This window comes from Chiloscyllium plagiosum, unplaced genomic scaffold (assembly GCF_037043375.1).
Source record: "Chiloscyllium plagiosum isolate Xiang-an unplaced genomic scaffold, Cpla_swu_hap1 HiC_scaffold_26, whole genome shotgun sequence".
Taxonomy (NCBI): Eukaryota; Metazoa; Chordata; class Chondrichthyes; order Orectolobiformes; family Hemiscylliidae; genus Chiloscyllium; species Chiloscyllium plagiosum.
Window position 1 is genome coordinate 3,242,107 of NW_028270164.1, and position 16,936 is coordinate 3,259,042.

The following is a 16,936-nucleotide window of genomic DNA, read 5'->3' on the forward strand; positions in this document are numbered from 1 at the left end:
CCCCAACAGCTTCTTGTGGGAGAGAATTCCACAGGTTCACAATTCTCTGAGTGAAGAAATTCTTCCTGATCTCAGTCCTGAATGGCTCACCCTCTATTCTTAGACTGTGACCTCTCGTTCTGGACTTCCCCAACATTGGAAGCATGCTTCCCACATCTAGCCTGTCCAGTCCTGTCAGGATGTTATATGTTTCTATGAGATCCCCCTCATTCTTCTAAATTCCAGCAAGTCCAAGCCCAGCTGAGCCAGTCCCTGGGGAAACCTATCAAATAACTCCAAGGGACGAGTGCTCCTTTGTAGCTGGATGCTCCTTGCCAGTGGTGCTGCTGTACCTGGCTAGGGAGGAGCAATGGTATTTGGGCTCCTCATCCCTATTTATCATCCAGGGTTCCTTTTCCCCCGTGAGTACGGAGTGTGTGAGTGTGTGCACGGGTTGGATGGAGTCATGTTGACATCCAGTTGATGGTACTGAGGTTGTGTAGCTCACTGCCAATCTCCATCCAGAGCAAATTTTCAGCCATTGTTGCCTCCCTTTTGTGAGAAGGTGGAGAGTTTTTACCCCATTTCTGAAAGATCCTTGTGACTGGCGAATGTGAATATCGGGCTGATAGTAACTGTCTGTTTGCACAGTCATTTAAAAGTTAATGGTGTAAAAAGAGGCAAATTATGGTAGTCAGATATCATTGAGTCATAGAGGTCTACAGCACGGAAGAAGGCGCGTCAGCCCATTGATCTGCACCAGTCAGAAATACCTTAGTCAAAAACCTGAACTGTTGCAATCCCATTTTCCAGCACTTTGCCCATAGCCTTGGCATCACAGGTGCACATCCAAATCCTCCTTCAATGTGGTGAGTATTTCGGTCTGTCCCACCCTTGCAGGCAGTGAGGTCCAGATCCCAACCACCTTCGGTATGAAAAGATCTGTCCTCACATTCCATCCCCCCCCCCACCACCAAAACCTCCTACTCTTTCCTAAATCGATAAGGGGAAAAGGTTTCACCATGTCTACGCCCCTGATCATTTTAAACATTTCCATCTTGCCCCTCCAAGGAAAACAACCCCTATCTATCCAACCTCTTCATAACTGAAACTCTCCAACCAAGGTGATATTTTAGTAACTCTCCTCTGCGCCCTCTCCAGTGCAGTCACATCCCTCCTATAATATGGATTCTAGATCTGTGCACACGACTCCAACTGAGGCTTAACCAACATTTTATAAAGTTCCAGCATAACCTCCCTGCTCTTAACCTCTATGCCTTGGCTAAAAGAGGCAAATGTGCCTTCTTAACCATTTTATCCACCTGTCTTACTGCCTTAAGAGACCAGCGGGCATGCACATCAAGGTCCTCCTGTCCCTTGTGTATTCCCTTGCCTTGTTCCCTCACGCTTCCATTTGCCACTGATGGGCCCATCTGACCAGTCCATCTATATAAAGTACAAAACCTTATAGCACAGGAACAGGCCCTTCGGCCCTCCAAGCTTGTGCCGTTCCACATACTCTATCTAAACCTGCCACCTATTTTCTAAGGATCTGTATCCCTCTGCTCCATGCCCATTCATGTATCTGTCTAGGGACTGGCTCAGCTGGGCTTGGACTTGCTGGAATTTAGAAGAATGAGGGGGATCTCATAGAAACATATAACATCCTGACAGGACTGGACAGGCTAGATGTGGGAATGATGCCATCGTTCCCACCCCTAACACCCCCGCTGGCAACGCATTCCAGGCACCCGCACCCTCTGCGTAAAGAACCTTCCACATATATCTCCCCTAAACTTTTTCCCACTCACTTTGAACTCGTGATCCCTACTAATTGAGGCCCCACTCTTGGAAAAAGTTTCTTGCTATCCACCCTGTCTACACCGCTCATGATTTTGTAGGCCTCAATCAGGTCCCCCCTCAAATTCCTTCTTTCTAATGAAAATAATCCTAATCTACTCAACCTCTCCTCATGGCTAGCACCCTCCATACCAGGCAACATCCTGGTGAACCTCCTCTGCACCCTCTCCAAAGCATCCACATCCTTTTGGTAATGTGGCGACCAGAACTGTATGTAGTATTCCAAATGTGGCCGAACCAAAGTCTTATACTATTGTAACATGACCTGCCAACTGTTGTACTCAATACCCTGTCCGATGAAGGAAAGCATGCAGTATACCTTCTTGACCACTGACCACTGAACTGACCTGTGTTGCCACTTTCAGGGAACAATGGACCTGAACACCCTGATCTCTCTGTACATCAATTTTCCCCAGGACTTTTCCATTTACTGTATAGTTCGCTCTGGAAATGCATTTGCCTGGATTGAACTCCATCTGCCATTTCTGTGCCCGACTCTCCAATCTATCTATATTCTGCTGTATTCTCTGACAGTCCTCTTCACTATCTTAGTGTCATCTGCAAAGTTGCTAATGAGGCAACTTACACCTTCTCCAAATCATTTATGTATATCATAAACAACAGTGGTCCCAGCATGGATCCCTGTGGGACATCACTGATGACAGGTCTCCATTTTGAGAAGCGCCCTATTATATCCTCCTATAATCTAAGATTATCCTTCTCATTGTTTACCAACACCATTTTTTGTATCATCCGCAAACTTAGTGATCAAGCCCCTCCCTTATATTTAAGTCTAAACCATTTATATGGATCACAACAGCAAGGGATCCAAAACTGATAACTGTGGAATCCCACTGGACTCAGACTTCCAGTCACAAAAAGACCTTGCGGTCATCATCTTTCTGCCACTCAGCCAATTCTGGGGCCAATTGACCAAATTTCCTCTGATGCCAAGGGATTTGACCTTCACTATCACTCTCCCATGCAGGACCTTACCAAAAGCCTTGCTGAAGGCCAAGTTTATTACATTCAATGCATTGCCCTCATGTACAGATCTGGTCACGTCTTCAAAGCATTCAATCAAGTTGGTCTCCCTTTAACAAGACCATGCTGGTTGTCTTTAATTAATCCCTGTTTTTCCAAGTGCAAATTATTTCAGTCCCTCAGAATTGATTCCAGTAGTTTCCCACCACTGAGGTTAGACTGACCATCTTGTAGTTTCCTGGCTTACCCTTTGCTCCCTGAGCAGAAAGCTGAATTAGTGTTTTCTAAATAGGGGGAAGTTCAGAACTGTAAAGGAATGGAGAGATTTCAAGATCTAAGCAGGAACGAAGGGAAATCTAGAGGACAGATTGAGAAATATTTCCAAAGACTAATGGAGCATTGGCCTTTCTCTCAAGGGACTGGAGTACAATTATGCTGCGGCTGTACAGAGTGGGAAGACTTTTCCAATACCTTTCCATTCAAGCCAGGCTATTCCGGTGGGGGTTGTCAAGAAGTACATTTTCACCCAAAAAGTAGGATTCTGGTGAAGGAAACGACAGATGGATGAGCTCATGATGGAACTAGGATGAACCTTATAAAATCAGGGTGTGATTCAACTGGACGCCAGCGTAGGTCATTGAGCAGGGGCACCTCCAGGGTGGATGCACATCCATAACCAGTGTGTAACTTGGAAGCCTTGTCTCTGCTGTGCTCGATGGTGTTGGTTTCAGAGGAGAGAAAAAAAACCTGTGACTAACCATGTATGAGAGTTTCTGGCATGTGCAAAGTGCTAGCCAGAGTTTGGGCATTTGAAACAATCATTAATCTCACCTTAAACAAGCAAATTCTTTCTTGCTTCTAGCCTCTGCGGAGGAGCACCATGTTTTCAGATGGAGGATTAAACGTAGAGTTGATCAATCTATACCATGCGTGTAGGACTAGGAATTGAATACTTTCCTTTGTCTTTCCACTGAATTGGTGATCCTCAGTTAATGTGATCTCATTTCTCCACATCTGAAACGTTCTGGTCACATCACCTGTGACTCAGTGGATAGTCAGAAGCAACAGTTTACCTCTGATTTTGAAGATCACTGGTTAAAGCCCCAATTCAGAGACTCAAAACACACAGCCGAGGCTGCCCCTCTGCAGCATTGCGAAAATGTTGTATAGACACAGGCTCTGTCTTTCAGATAAGACACTAAACCACCTGCCCTCTCAGGTGGATTTAAATGATCCCATGGCACCATTCCAAAGAGGATCAAGTGTACGGGGTCAATATTTACATCTCAACCAACATCACTTGGAGAGATTATTTAGTCACTATTTCGTTGCATTTTGTGGTGGTTTATTGTGTGAAAATTGTTATGTTTCTTACATTATACTCTTCAGAAATACTATAGAGATATTGCCAGGGTTGGAGGATTTGAGCTATAGGGAGAGGCTGAATAGGCTAGGACTGTTTTCCCTGGAGTGTTGGGGGCTGAGGGGTGACCTTATAGAGGTTTACAAAATTATGAGGGAAATAGATAGGGTAAATAGACAGGCTCTTTTCCCTGGGGTGGGGGAGTCCAGAACTAGAGGGGAAAGATATAAAAGGGACTTCAGGGGCAACCTTTTTACACAGAGGGTGGTACGTGTATGGAATGAGCTGCCAGAGGAAGTGGTGGAGGCTGGTCCAGTTGCAACATTTAAAAGGCATCTGGATGGGTATATGAATAGGAAGGGGTTAGAGGGAGATGGGCCAAGTGATGGCAAATGGGACTAGATTAGTTTAAGATATCTGGTTGGCACGGACGAGTTGGACTGAAAGGTCTGCTTTTGTGCTATACAAATCTATGACTCTACAGAGTGCTCTGGGGAAAGGGGCTGGGTGCTGGCAGCTGGGACTAGATTGGTTTGGCATATCTGGTCAGCATGGACGAGTTGGACTGAAGTGTCTGTTTCTGTGCAGTACATTTCTATGACTCTATGTCCCGTAGTTGTGAAAATAAAAATGCACATTCTGAGAGTGAGTTTGTTTCCTCAGCGTTAATCTTTCTTTTCCTCCTATCATCTCCAGGCAAAAGTGCGTCCCTGATGACAAGTTGGTCCTAGTTTCCCAGAAACGTCCATCCATCAGTTGCCACCTCCAGACCTTCACTCACACAAACCGGACATCGTCCAGGCTATTGGGAAGTCTGCTGCGCCACAGGCTGTTTATGCACAAATCACTGCAGACCCTCACACTAGCCGCCTTAGTCGGTATGAACTATTTTGTTGACCTTTGTGTCTGTAGCAGGAGTCACTGCACCTTGTCATCCATTTGTTTTGTTTGTTCTCTGCTTCCGATCTGTCCACTCCGAGGTTACACCTTTGTGGTTGTTTAACGTGGCATCCTTGCTGTGCACTGGTAGGAAGAGGGGCAGTTTCCAAATGCGTGCCAAATGGTTGGTGAGGTGCATATTCAGTGATTTGGCCTCCAGAACAGTGGAGAGTGAAGGGAAGTGTTCCGACCATGTCTTCAGTCTGGGTGCCCAGCATCGGGCCCAGGTCTCCTGATGGCATTGTGCCTTCCCCCTGTCCCCTCCTCCACCCCTGTCTCCTGACCCACACCAGGGGTCAATCCCTTAGGTGCCGGACACCTGTTGGGGGTAATTTCTCCGGGGAGCCGTTCCTCTCAAGTGACTCCCAGGTGATTCAGCATCATGGTCAAGAACAAGAGCCGACCTCACGCCCAGTCCACTGAGGCTCTGCATTGTATCCCTGTTGCTCCCTTAGTCACCATATTGGGCATTGCCCATTCCTCATATTGAGCAGTCTCGGTGAGGGCTGAAGGTTAAGGGACAATGGCTGTCACCAATTTGATGTTCTTACTGAATTGGAAGAACCAGAATGTGTCAATCACAAATCCAAGAGTCAGGAGAAAGACGACGCACAGGATCTGGAGATGAATGGGTTGCTTTTTTTTTACCGTTTCTCAACATATTACATAATGAAGAAGCCACAATGTCACCATTTCCCAGAATGCAGGTCTGGCATGGAAGATTTCTTTTCAAGAATCTCTTCTTGCCTGTGCAATCCTTACAGACTGAGGTAGAATCCTCTGAGCCAAGGAATGCTTTGATCTCTGGTAACTAGTAATAATGTTTGCCCTTAAAACATGATTGCAAATAATACCTTGGCTGTCTGCCACTTGGTGATAGTGTCACCATCAGTGACCCTGTAATTGCATTAATTATGGAAGCATGTTATTAACTTCCTGCCCCCTCACTACAACTGAAGTCTTTTGAAAGTTCTAACTGTCGTACAACATGTCTGCCCAGTACTGGGTGACACTGCCAACATGTATTTGTTAAAGTGCATTACCTAAGATTGTACATTGGCTCCATGTGGTATTTGTCTTTATTCATTCATGGGAGGTGGACATCACTGGCTAGGCCAGCCATTTAATGCCCATCCCTAATTGCCCAGAAGACAGTTAAAACAGTTAAGAGTCAACCCCATTTCTGTGGGATTGGAGTCATTTGTAGACCAGACCAGGTAAGGATGGCGGCTTCCTTACCTGAAGGATGTGAGTGAATTAGATGGGTTTTTCCAACAAGTGATAGTTTCATGGTTATCATTAGACTCTCAATTCCAAATTTTACTGAATTCAAATTCTACCATCTGCCATGATTCAAATCTGGGTTCCCAAACACTACTTGAGTTTCTGAATTAATAGTCTACCTATTGAACCGCTGGCTATCACAGTCCCCAATGAGGTTTGCAAGACTCAGTACTAAATCAGGCTACACATTGGGTGAGCAGTTTGAAATAGCATTCTGCTCTCTCACTGACCCTGACAAATAGGTGTTCATCTAGATTCACATTTTAACAAGAGACATCAGTTGGTGTGGGGCCTACACTGAAGAGAGTTCCATTCGGTCACCATTGCAGAGAGCTGGTGCCTGATCCAGCAAGGAAGGACTAATTTACAATATCCACTGCAGAATTATTCATCATGTGGACTATGTTACAAATAGCAGGCTGCAGATGTTCACAGGTAGAGAGTTGGTATTTCCCCGAGAGGTCTCACAAAGTCTGAGAGAGGATTTGTGGAACTTTCAAATCTGATAGGTTGAGTGAGAGATTCAAGTCTTCCTTCAAACTATTTATAAAATCTCAAATCATCCCTTACTCTATGATAAACTGAGCAAACATTTCACATATTTGATTGCTGCTCAGTACTCCTCACTTGGAGCAGGAAAGCTTCAACAATCTTATAATTTCATTCCGTTACTTCAGTATTTCTGTTTCTGCTCAACCTATTTTATCAGCCTTTTTGAGAAATTATGGCTTTGTTTTATTTCTCATAACTTTTTTTCATTATATTATTTTTTTATTATTATTTTTATACATATAATTATTTTGCTGTACATTTCCTACAAATAGTTCCATGATTTAGTGACCGAGGGTCAGCACTGAGCTATCAACTGTCTCTTCTGGTGGTGATGTATTTTTCCCTTGACAAATATTTGGAATATTTGGCTTGAAAAACAGTACAAATCATTTCAATGTTGTTGTGCTCTGTGAGTGACAAAGGATTAGGTTACAGATGCAGATGGAAGCTAAAGGTATACTGTTAGACTTGGTCATCTGCACGCTGTTTTCACTGTAGCCATTCCATTTTTGTGGCTGGGAGCTTATTCACAGTTTGGACAAACTCTGAGATATATCAGGTTTAGTTTAACCTGTCACGTCCACGGCAAATATTGCTCTTTTGACTGAGGAATGAGACAATGCCAACACAGGCTGTGCCTGTGTCAGATCTATGAACAACCTCTTCCATTAGTCTTACTCCTATCTGCCCTTTTCCCACAGCCCTGCAAATGTTCTCTTTTCAACTTTTCCTTGTATATCCAACAAGCTTGAACAGGGAGTGAAATCGGGTGTCAGTCTAATTACTGCAGCTTCCCGCTGGGCAGCATGGGTTAAAGTTAATTCTACCATTTATGGATTTATTTGTGCTTTTGTGGGATGTGTTTTACTGGAGAATGAAGCTGTTCCAATATCAGGAACCAGTATCAGTTGTCCTCATTACTAAGCACTCCTGGATTTATTCATTTATGGGATTTGGGTGTTGCTAGGCTAATTTTTATTGCCCAGAGGGCAGTTAAGAGTCAACCACATTGCTGTGGGTGTGGAGTCACATGTAGGCCAGACCAGGTAGGGATGGCAGATTTCCTTCTCTAAAGGAAATTAGGGACCCAATGGGTTTAAACAGTAATTAATAGTGGTCACCTTTAGTTTTTGGTTCACCCGATGGTATTCAAGCCCACCTCTTCAGAGCATGAGCCTGGGGTTCTGGATTACCCTGTCCAGTGTCATTATCTATAGTGTTAGGTGAAGGGGTAGGTGCAGGGGAATGGGTCTGGGTGGGTTGCTCTTCGGAGGGTGGGTGTGGACTTGTTGGGCCGAAGGGGCTGTTTCCACACTGTAAGTAATCTAATCACTATCCCACTGTCTCTGCTTTGCAAGATCTGCCCTCTACTACCTGTTCAATGCCATACCAGATCGTGTTCACTGACAATCCTGATGAGATCAGCCTCCTTGACCTACAGTGTGAGTGATTTCCATCTTTATGAATCCCTTCCAGTCTCTTTCCTCACCCTTGCTCTTTCCCTTGCTTCGGCACAACATCGTGGGCCGAAGGGCCTGTTCTGTGCTGTATTGTTCTATGTTCTACGTTCCCGCCTTTGTAAACCTCTCCAGAGCTTGCTCCAGGTTCAATCACTTTGGTTCTTGGACCTTTTGTCACAGCTGCATTTATTCCTCCTACCGACTTGCAACCTGTGTGTGGAACTGTCTTCTCTCAGCTACATCCCCCTCACTGTCTGTCCTATGTTGCTCCCCTTCTTTAAAAACTTCCTTAAAATCTGTCCAGTTATGCTTATCGTCATAGCTCCCCCTACTGTCAGACTCTCATTTTTCATCTGTTTCTCTGTGAAGTGTCTTGCTCCCTGTACCTTAAGAACACTGTAAATCTGATGAATTAGGGCTCTTCTCCTCTTCAAATGAGCATCCCTAACCTTCTTCCTAACCAGTGTGACAGCTTTCCATTTTCCACACTTGCTGGGTTTTGCTTTCTCTCACTAAGATCACCAGTTTTCTGAAAGTTAGTCCCAAATCAAGAAAATTGGCACGAGACGCTGGATCCAGACTGTGCTCGACTTATTTTGCACACCACCCCAATGGTCAGCAAATCGAGGAGCCTTTGAATCCATCAGTCTCAGCTGTAATGGAACCCAGCTCCCTGAGATAACAGGAGGGATTCTGACTAACAATCTGAACCAGTAAACCCATTTCTCTTGGTACCCGAGTGCCACTTGCCTTAAAACAGCCAATTCAGTGGAGCACTAAAGTTGACCCTCATAATAAAGATTCATGTGACTGAGTAACAGAGAGCCTTGGGAATATTAATACTGAACTAGTGTCACTCATGGAGATATAAAGCTTAGATGTTTAAATGTCTGAACAGTTTTTAATAGTTCTGTACTGATAATTATGCAAATATCTTTTGTATTGGCACATTTGTCTATAATATTTTACAGTTTGAACTGGTCAAATATATATCTATAAATACAAATACATAAATATCGTGACCTAATGTTACAAATGCCAGATGTAATGCATTAAAGAGAACAGAGAGGTACCTCAGTAATTGCCGAAGAGCAGTGAATGATCAGAATGCAGACTGTTGCACTGATGGTAGTAATGTAGTTTATTGTATAGATCAAAGCATCAAAACCTGAATCAGGTTTCGAATATTGTTTCAATTTTTAATTTTTTTTAATACAAGTGGGAGCCGGGGCTGGGACATTGGATCTGGATTGATTTTGTCAAATTGATTGGAAGCTGACGGACTCCACAGTCCATCCTGAAGCTCCCCATGTTGATGTAAACCAGGGGGAATGGTCTCAAGTGCGGGGGAGGGAAACATTAGGTGTGATATAAATCCAGTGTGGGGAATTTTACATGCTCTTACATGCTCATTTCATAGCAATGTGCAGAGTGAGAAACAATTTAAAACCAAGAAAACATAATGGGATTTTTAAACTCTGTGGAATACCATGGTAACTGTTAAAAGAAGCAGTCGGGAAAGCTCAGAGAGAGAAGAAAATAGGATTATACAATTTTTTCCCTGGTTTTAATTTTGGATGCCCATTATTACTGCTTCATGATCAACCAATATCTACCCATCATAATCTTTTATTATCTTGAAGACTTCTTGGTAGATCACCTTTTGCAGAGTTTAGAGCATAGGACCAGCCCAGTTGGTCAGTGTGATTTTTACACTCCACACAACTCTCCTACTAATCTACTTCCTCTCAAGCTATCACATATCATTTGGTTCCTTTCTCACTTGTATATTTATCTGGCTTCCCCATAAACGTAGCTATATTATTCACTGCAGCCATTCTCTGTGGTAGCACATTTGACATTCTCATCATCCTCTGTGCATAGACATTTCTCCTGAATCCCTGACTAGATTTATTCATGTCTGCACGTCTCCTGCAACTACATATCTCTTATCAAACCTCTTTGTAATTTTAAAGATTTCTGTCAGTTCACTCCTCTGCCTTCTCTTTTCTACTTGGGTCTGCGTTTGAATGAGAGTCTAAAATCAAAATGTTGGAAATCTTGAGACAAATAATTTTTACAAAAAGTGCTTGAAATGCATGGCTAGTCAATCAGCACCTTAAAAACCAAAGGCAGATGTGGGGGTGGGCGTAGGATCGGGCCAGCCTCCCTGGTATTGAATGGTGCTTCTAATTCCACATAGCCACAATCTTGGAGGTTGAACAACAATGACTGCTCCCATACTCCTCCTCCTCCAGCACCTGGCAATTCGCCTCTCCCCCCAATAGTTGGTGGGCACTCCCATGCTTTTGGTGCCCACTTTCCAGTTAGAGAGCTGACCGCTCCCCTTTCTTTATACAGGTCACTTCTAAAACATGACCACTTTGGCCTGAAGTCTCATCAGTTTACAGATAAACAAAAGGCCTCTCAAAATCCTTTTCATCTCTGTACCAAACCAGACTGATCGGAGCCTGGCCTGGTTTATTACCCCTCTGAAAGAAATCAAGGACAGAGTCTCCTTGAGCCAAGGAACAGCTTTTAGGGAAAAAAGGGACTAGCTTTGTGATAGTAGCAACAGCCAAATTTTCATTTACTGATGAAGAATCTTATTGAAACATTCATCTCTCTTGTTTTATTATATCAAGGCACCCCAACTGGAAAGGGGAATAAAACTGGGTCTGGTGTTAACTTTTTTTTATTTGTTCATGGATGTTAACTTCACTGACTAGGCCAACATTCCCTAATTGTCCTGAAGTCAGTTAAGAGTCAATGACATTGCTGTGGGTTTGGGGTCACCTGTAGGACAAACCAGGTAAGAATGGCAGAATTCCTTCCCTAAAGGACTTCCGTGAACCAGATGGATTCGACCAATTGGCGATGGTTGCCATTAGGCTGGCTTTTTATTCCAGATCTTTTTTTAAAAAATTGAATTCAAATTTCAAAGCCATGTCCTGAACATCAGCCTGGGGTTCTGGATTACTAGTCCAGTGACCTTACCACTACACCACCAACTCCCCCAACTTGGATTAGTTGCAGCTCAAGTTCTTTCAAGCTAGAAGATAGGGAATCGAGCAATTACCTCAAATATGGGCTGCTGCTCTGGCCTGTAAACTGACAGTTATATTTAGTAAAAATAGAAGCAAAACACTGCAGATGCTGGAAAACTGAAAAAAAAAAGGAAATGCTGGAGGAACTCAGTGGGTCTGGCAGCATCGGTGGAGAGAGAAACAGAGTTAACATTTCAGATTTAATGTGTATTTTGTTTTGGAAAAACAAGAAGAGTCAAATATGTTCCAAAACATTAACTCTGTTTTTGTCTCCACTGACACTGCCAGACCTGCTGAATATTTCCTGCATTTTCTATTTTTATGATTATTTTTAGTTACTTTTTGTTTAATACTTAATTATTTAATTCTATACTCATTTATCATTAGAAAATTGCTAGTTATTTTAGAAACCTGATAATATCTTATTCATTCATGGTACGGGGCTATCACTGAATTATAAGTTGGAACTGATGACAGATATAAGGACAAGTCTGTTGTGCCAAAATATTCCCCATTGTGTGGCTGAGCTGAATAGGAATGTCTGATCCTTGAAACCATCTTTGTACAATGTTAAAGTTAGTTAAAGGAGGCTTTTCAGAACATAACAGTTATTGACAGTTATAGCTTAGAAAGGCAAAGGGTCTGCGTGAATGTCTGGTGATTCCCACTGGAAACGAATAGTTAAAGGTGAGATGACAGTCCACTGTAATGTACTCATTACCTGGAACACTCTGGCTAGGTCTGCCTTTGTGTGGCTGGTGTGCAGAGTTATGGGCTGAGCAATAGAGAAGTAAGAAATGTTGGTCTTCATGTGGCTGCTTTGAGAGCTATACATGACCTTGACAAATGAACTAGCTTTGCATGAAGCCAGTTTGAGAAACCCAGTAAGGGAAACATCATGTGAAATAAGTGTAGGTTATTTGGCTCTTCGAGCTTACTCTACCATTCAGTAAGATTGTAACTGATCTTCTATCTCAGTTCCAACGTCCAGCCATATTGTCATATCCCTTAGTATCTGAAAATCTACCCACCACTTTCTTAGATATATTCATTGACTAAGCATCCATCACTCTTGAGGGTAATTTGAAATATTCATAACACCTTGAGTGAATAAATTTCTCATCTCAATCAAAAATAGCTGACCCTTTATTTTGAGACTGTGACCCTGTGTTCTACATTCTACAGCTAAGGCAAACATTTTCTAATGTAAGGCCTGGTGTACTCAATTTCTTTTTGTAGGACAAACCTTATTCCAAAAATGGTCAGACAAACCTTTGCTGCCCTAAGGAGTGCAACAGTATCATTTTTTATGTACGGAAACCAAACTTGCCCACCATATTCCAGCTCTAGTCGCACCAGTGTCCTATACAATTGCGATAAAACGTCTCTGTATTTGTACTCCAATTTCTTTACAATGAAGATTAAAGAAGCAAAAATATCTTGGCTCAGACAGAGATCAAATTTCTCAAAAGTTGCCAGAAGCAGTGCTGTGTAAAAGAATTCTTTTATATCCGCCTTGCCTATGTTCTTTTTCCACATGATGCACTTTTAATTTCATGCACAATGTTTTAAAGCTGAGTCCAGAGTGCAATACAACAGCTTTGGGTCAGCTGAATTATTTCTGAATTAACCACTTGTGGCTATTGTGAAATGATCAAGGAAGACAATGACAGTGAATAGAAATGGATTTCAGCAGGCTTCATGCTGATCAGCATTAGTTCAGAGTCAACCCCTCTTGTGGTCCCCATCTCTAAAAATAGAAACACACATACTGAAGGTGCTGATCCCTGAGGTTTGGAGTATTTGCAGAGTGGCCAAACCATGCCAATGGTGAATGTTTAATTGGTTGTTTCACCACTGAATGCCTCACAGCTTACCTTAATTGTCTCTTCACAATAATTTCCCAGTACATATGCTTTCTTGAAAGGATCACTGGATTGTAATCATGGGTAGAAATCCAGATTGATTTTAACAGAACTCCCCTGCTCCATCCCCTGTCAGGATCAATAACTATTGGAATCCACAATCTGACCCTAGTCAATATCCCCTCAAAATTATTTGTTCATTTGAATCTTAAAGGGGACAAATTCTGGGCAGCATCTACCAAACCTTCTGGGTTGTTGTGTGACTGCAGACATGGAAAGCTTACATGGAAATGTTGCTTTCGGATTCCAACCCACTCATTCTGGGTGTCATCCACACTGCTGCCTCCATACCCCATTCAAAACTGGCTCATTGCAAGGCATGCTGCCACCAACCCCTTCCCCCAACCTTTCTGCACCTCCCACCCATATTTGAAAATGTTTGGTTTGAATTATTATGACTAATATTTATGGGATTTTTTTATATTGACTTTAGACCTCAATGTTCTTTGGTTTATAAGCAAATAAATGTATAATTTATAACATCCAAACAGACAGTTTGAATAAAGATTTTTTGTGTTTATCTCTGTTTGGTGAACAATTTGGATATTTTTTTTAAATAAAGTTTTATTAGAATTTTTGTAGTGTCCTGTCTTATCTTCACATTATATCAGACAACTCAGAGATGTCACAAAGCACTTCCCAGATCTTTCAATACATTTTGAAGTCAACTCATTGTTGTACAGACAAGCATAGCAGCCACTTCGGATACAATATGGATGCTACGAATGTAAGTGAGGTGAATAATGAAATTCTGTTTAATGGTTTTGGATATGGAGGAACACTTTCCCAAAAGATCCAGTGGAACTTCCCCAATCTCCAGTTTGTGCTTTGGGATCTTTATTATTTGCCTCCATCAATTACAACAGGCTAATTTGACCTTGGGTTAGCATTGCACCCAAATGCTGTTTCTGAAAATACAGCAATCTTGCAGTATCAAAATGACAACATGTATAATTGACATGCACACTGGAACAGGAACACTTGAAATTAAGAAAAGGCATTTAAATAGTGCCTTTCATGATTTTCTGCATCATAAGATCCCAAAGTGAGTGACCATAGTCAAATAACTAGTCTCAACATTATTTGAGAAATAAGAATTGGCTAGGATAACAGGGAAACATCTGTCCTACTTTGAAATAAATGCCATTGCTGGCCATGGTTTTTAATCTCATCTCAAAGCTAACACCTCTGACAGTGCAGCATACAATGGGACTCAGTCTAAATTGGGTGCTCAGGGCTCTGGTGAGTGACTTAAAGAATAAATGAAAACATTTTCTCTGGTGATGGGGAGAAGTGGTGCAGCCAGGTCATTTACTGGAGATGTCTGGAGCACAGAAAGAACGGATGATATTGAAAATTGAACCCACTTGCAAGAAAGACACTGAGACAAAGAAACAGTTCAAAATTGTGATGAGAGCTTCATTTGGTAATGTAGTAAGGATGACAAAGGTTGCTGGTTGGATCTATAATGTAGGTCAGCATAAGTGGCCAGAGGTCACTTATTTCTGTTCGAAAACAAAATACAGATGTTGATGCTGGAATCTGAAATTAAAATAGAAAATGCTGGAAATACTCAGCATAAACCCCTCATCAGATCTTTCCAGCACCACATACTCCACTTTGTGACTTCTAGATTTGACAACTATGATCCTGCATTGTTGGTCTTCCATCTTTCATTCTCCATAAACATGAGCTCATTCAAACGTCTTCCTGAATCCTAGCCTGCAACCAGCCCTGTTTCCCAATCTCCTGGATGCTCACTGCATTAAATTGGCTCCTGGGTCTGACTGCATTTATTAAATGCAGTCAACACAGCTTTGTGAGGGCAGGTCATGCCTCACAAACCTTATCGAATTCTTTGAGGATGTGACTAGTAAGGTTGATGAGGGTCGAGCTGTGGATGTGGTGTATATGGACTTCAAGGCATTTGATAAGGTTCCCCATGGTAGGCTTATTCAGAAGGTCAGGAGGAATGGGATTCAGGGGAACATAGCTGTCTAGATACAGAATTGGCTGGCCAACAGAAGACAGCGAGTGGTAGTAGAAGGAAAATATTCTGCCTGGAAGTCTGTGGTGAGTGGTGTTCCACAGGGGGCTCTGTCCTTGCCCCTCTATCGTTTGTAATTTTTATTAATGACTTGGATGAGGGGATTGAAGGATGGGTCAGCAAGTTTGCAAATGACACAAAGGTTGGAGGTGTCGTTGACAGTATAGAGGGCAATTGTAGGCTGCAGCGGGACATTGACAGGATGCAGAAATGGGCTGAGAGGTGGCAGATGGAGTTCAACCTGGATAAATGCGAGGTGATGCATTTTGGAAGGTCGAATTTGAAAGCTGAGTACAGGATTAAGGATAGGATTCTTGGCAGTGTGGAGGAGCAGAGGGATCTTGGTGTGCAGGTACATAGATCCCTTAAAATGGCCACCCAAGTGGACAGGGTTGTTAAGAAAGCATATGGTGTTATGGCTTTCATTAACAGGAGGATTGAGTTTAAGAGTCGTGAGATCTTGTTGCAGCTCTATAAAACTTTGGTTAGACCGCACATGAAATACTGCGTCCATTTCTGGTCGCCCTATTATAAGAAAGATGTGGATGCTTTAGAGAGGGTTCATAGGAGGTTTACCAGGATGCTGCCTGGACTGGAGGACTTATCTTATGAGGAGAGGTTGACTGAGCTCGGACATTTTTCAGTAGAGAAAAGGAGGAGAAGAGGGGAACCTAATTGTGGTATACAACATAATGCGAGGCATAGATAGAGTCGATAGCCAGAGACTATTTCCCAGGGCAGAAATGACTAACACGAGGGGTCATAGTTTTAAGCTGGTTGGAGGAAAGTATAGAGGGGATGTCAGAGGCGGGTTCTTTACACAGAGAGTTGTGAGAGCATGGAATGCATTGCCAGCAGCAGTTGTGGAGGCAGGGTCATTGGGGACATTTAAGAGACTCCTGGACATGCATATGGTCACAGAAATTTGAGGGTGCATACATGAGGATCAGTGGTCGGCATAACATCATGGGCTGAAGGGCCTGTTCTGTGCTGTACTGTTCTATGTTCTAATGCTTCAATTTTAAAATTCACATCCAAATTTTTGAATCCCTCCATGGTTTTTCTATCCTTATCTCGATCCTCTCCCACAGCCCCCATGAACATTCAAGGATCTCTGCACTTCATTTGAGCATCCCTCACCTCAGACACTCCATCATTGGCGAGCTTTCAATTGCTTGTGTTCCAATCGCTGGAACTCCCTTCTGAAGTATCTGTACCAACCTTGAAGAGAAGGCTGAGGGGAAAATATCATTTTCAAATTCTCGAGGGATCTGGACAGAGTAGATAGGGACAAAACTCTTCTCACCTGCAGAAGTATAGATAATCAGAGGTCATAGTTTAAAAATCTTTGGCAAAAGACGCAAATGTGATGTGTGACTAGCTTGTTTTTATATGGTGTGCTGGAGGCAGGTTCATTTGAAACAAGGTATTAGATAAATATTTAAATAACGTGCAGACTTAATGGAAAAGGCAGCAAGTTGAGAACTAGAACAAAC

The 16,936-nt window shown here is 42.6% G+C and overlaps 1 protein-coding gene across 3 annotated transcripts in view; it reads left to right on the forward strand.

Annotated features, from left to right (window-relative positions):
• The window catches only part of LOC122547363 (ataxin-7-like protein 1), a 57,944-nt gene extending 43,976 nt beyond the window's left edge, over positions 1 to 13,968 (forward strand). For all 3 annotated transcript variants that reach the window (XM_087973422.1, XM_087973423.1, XM_087973424.1), the window contains one exon: positions 4,883 to 13,968. In XM_087973422.1, the coding sequence (XP_087829548.1) occupies positions 4,883 to 4,900 (18 nt within the window). In that variant the 3' untranslated portion in view covers positions 4,901 to 13,968. The remainder of the gene's footprint in view (positions 1 to 4,882) is intronic.
• Positions 13,969 to 16,936: the final 2,968 nt, after the last annotated feature.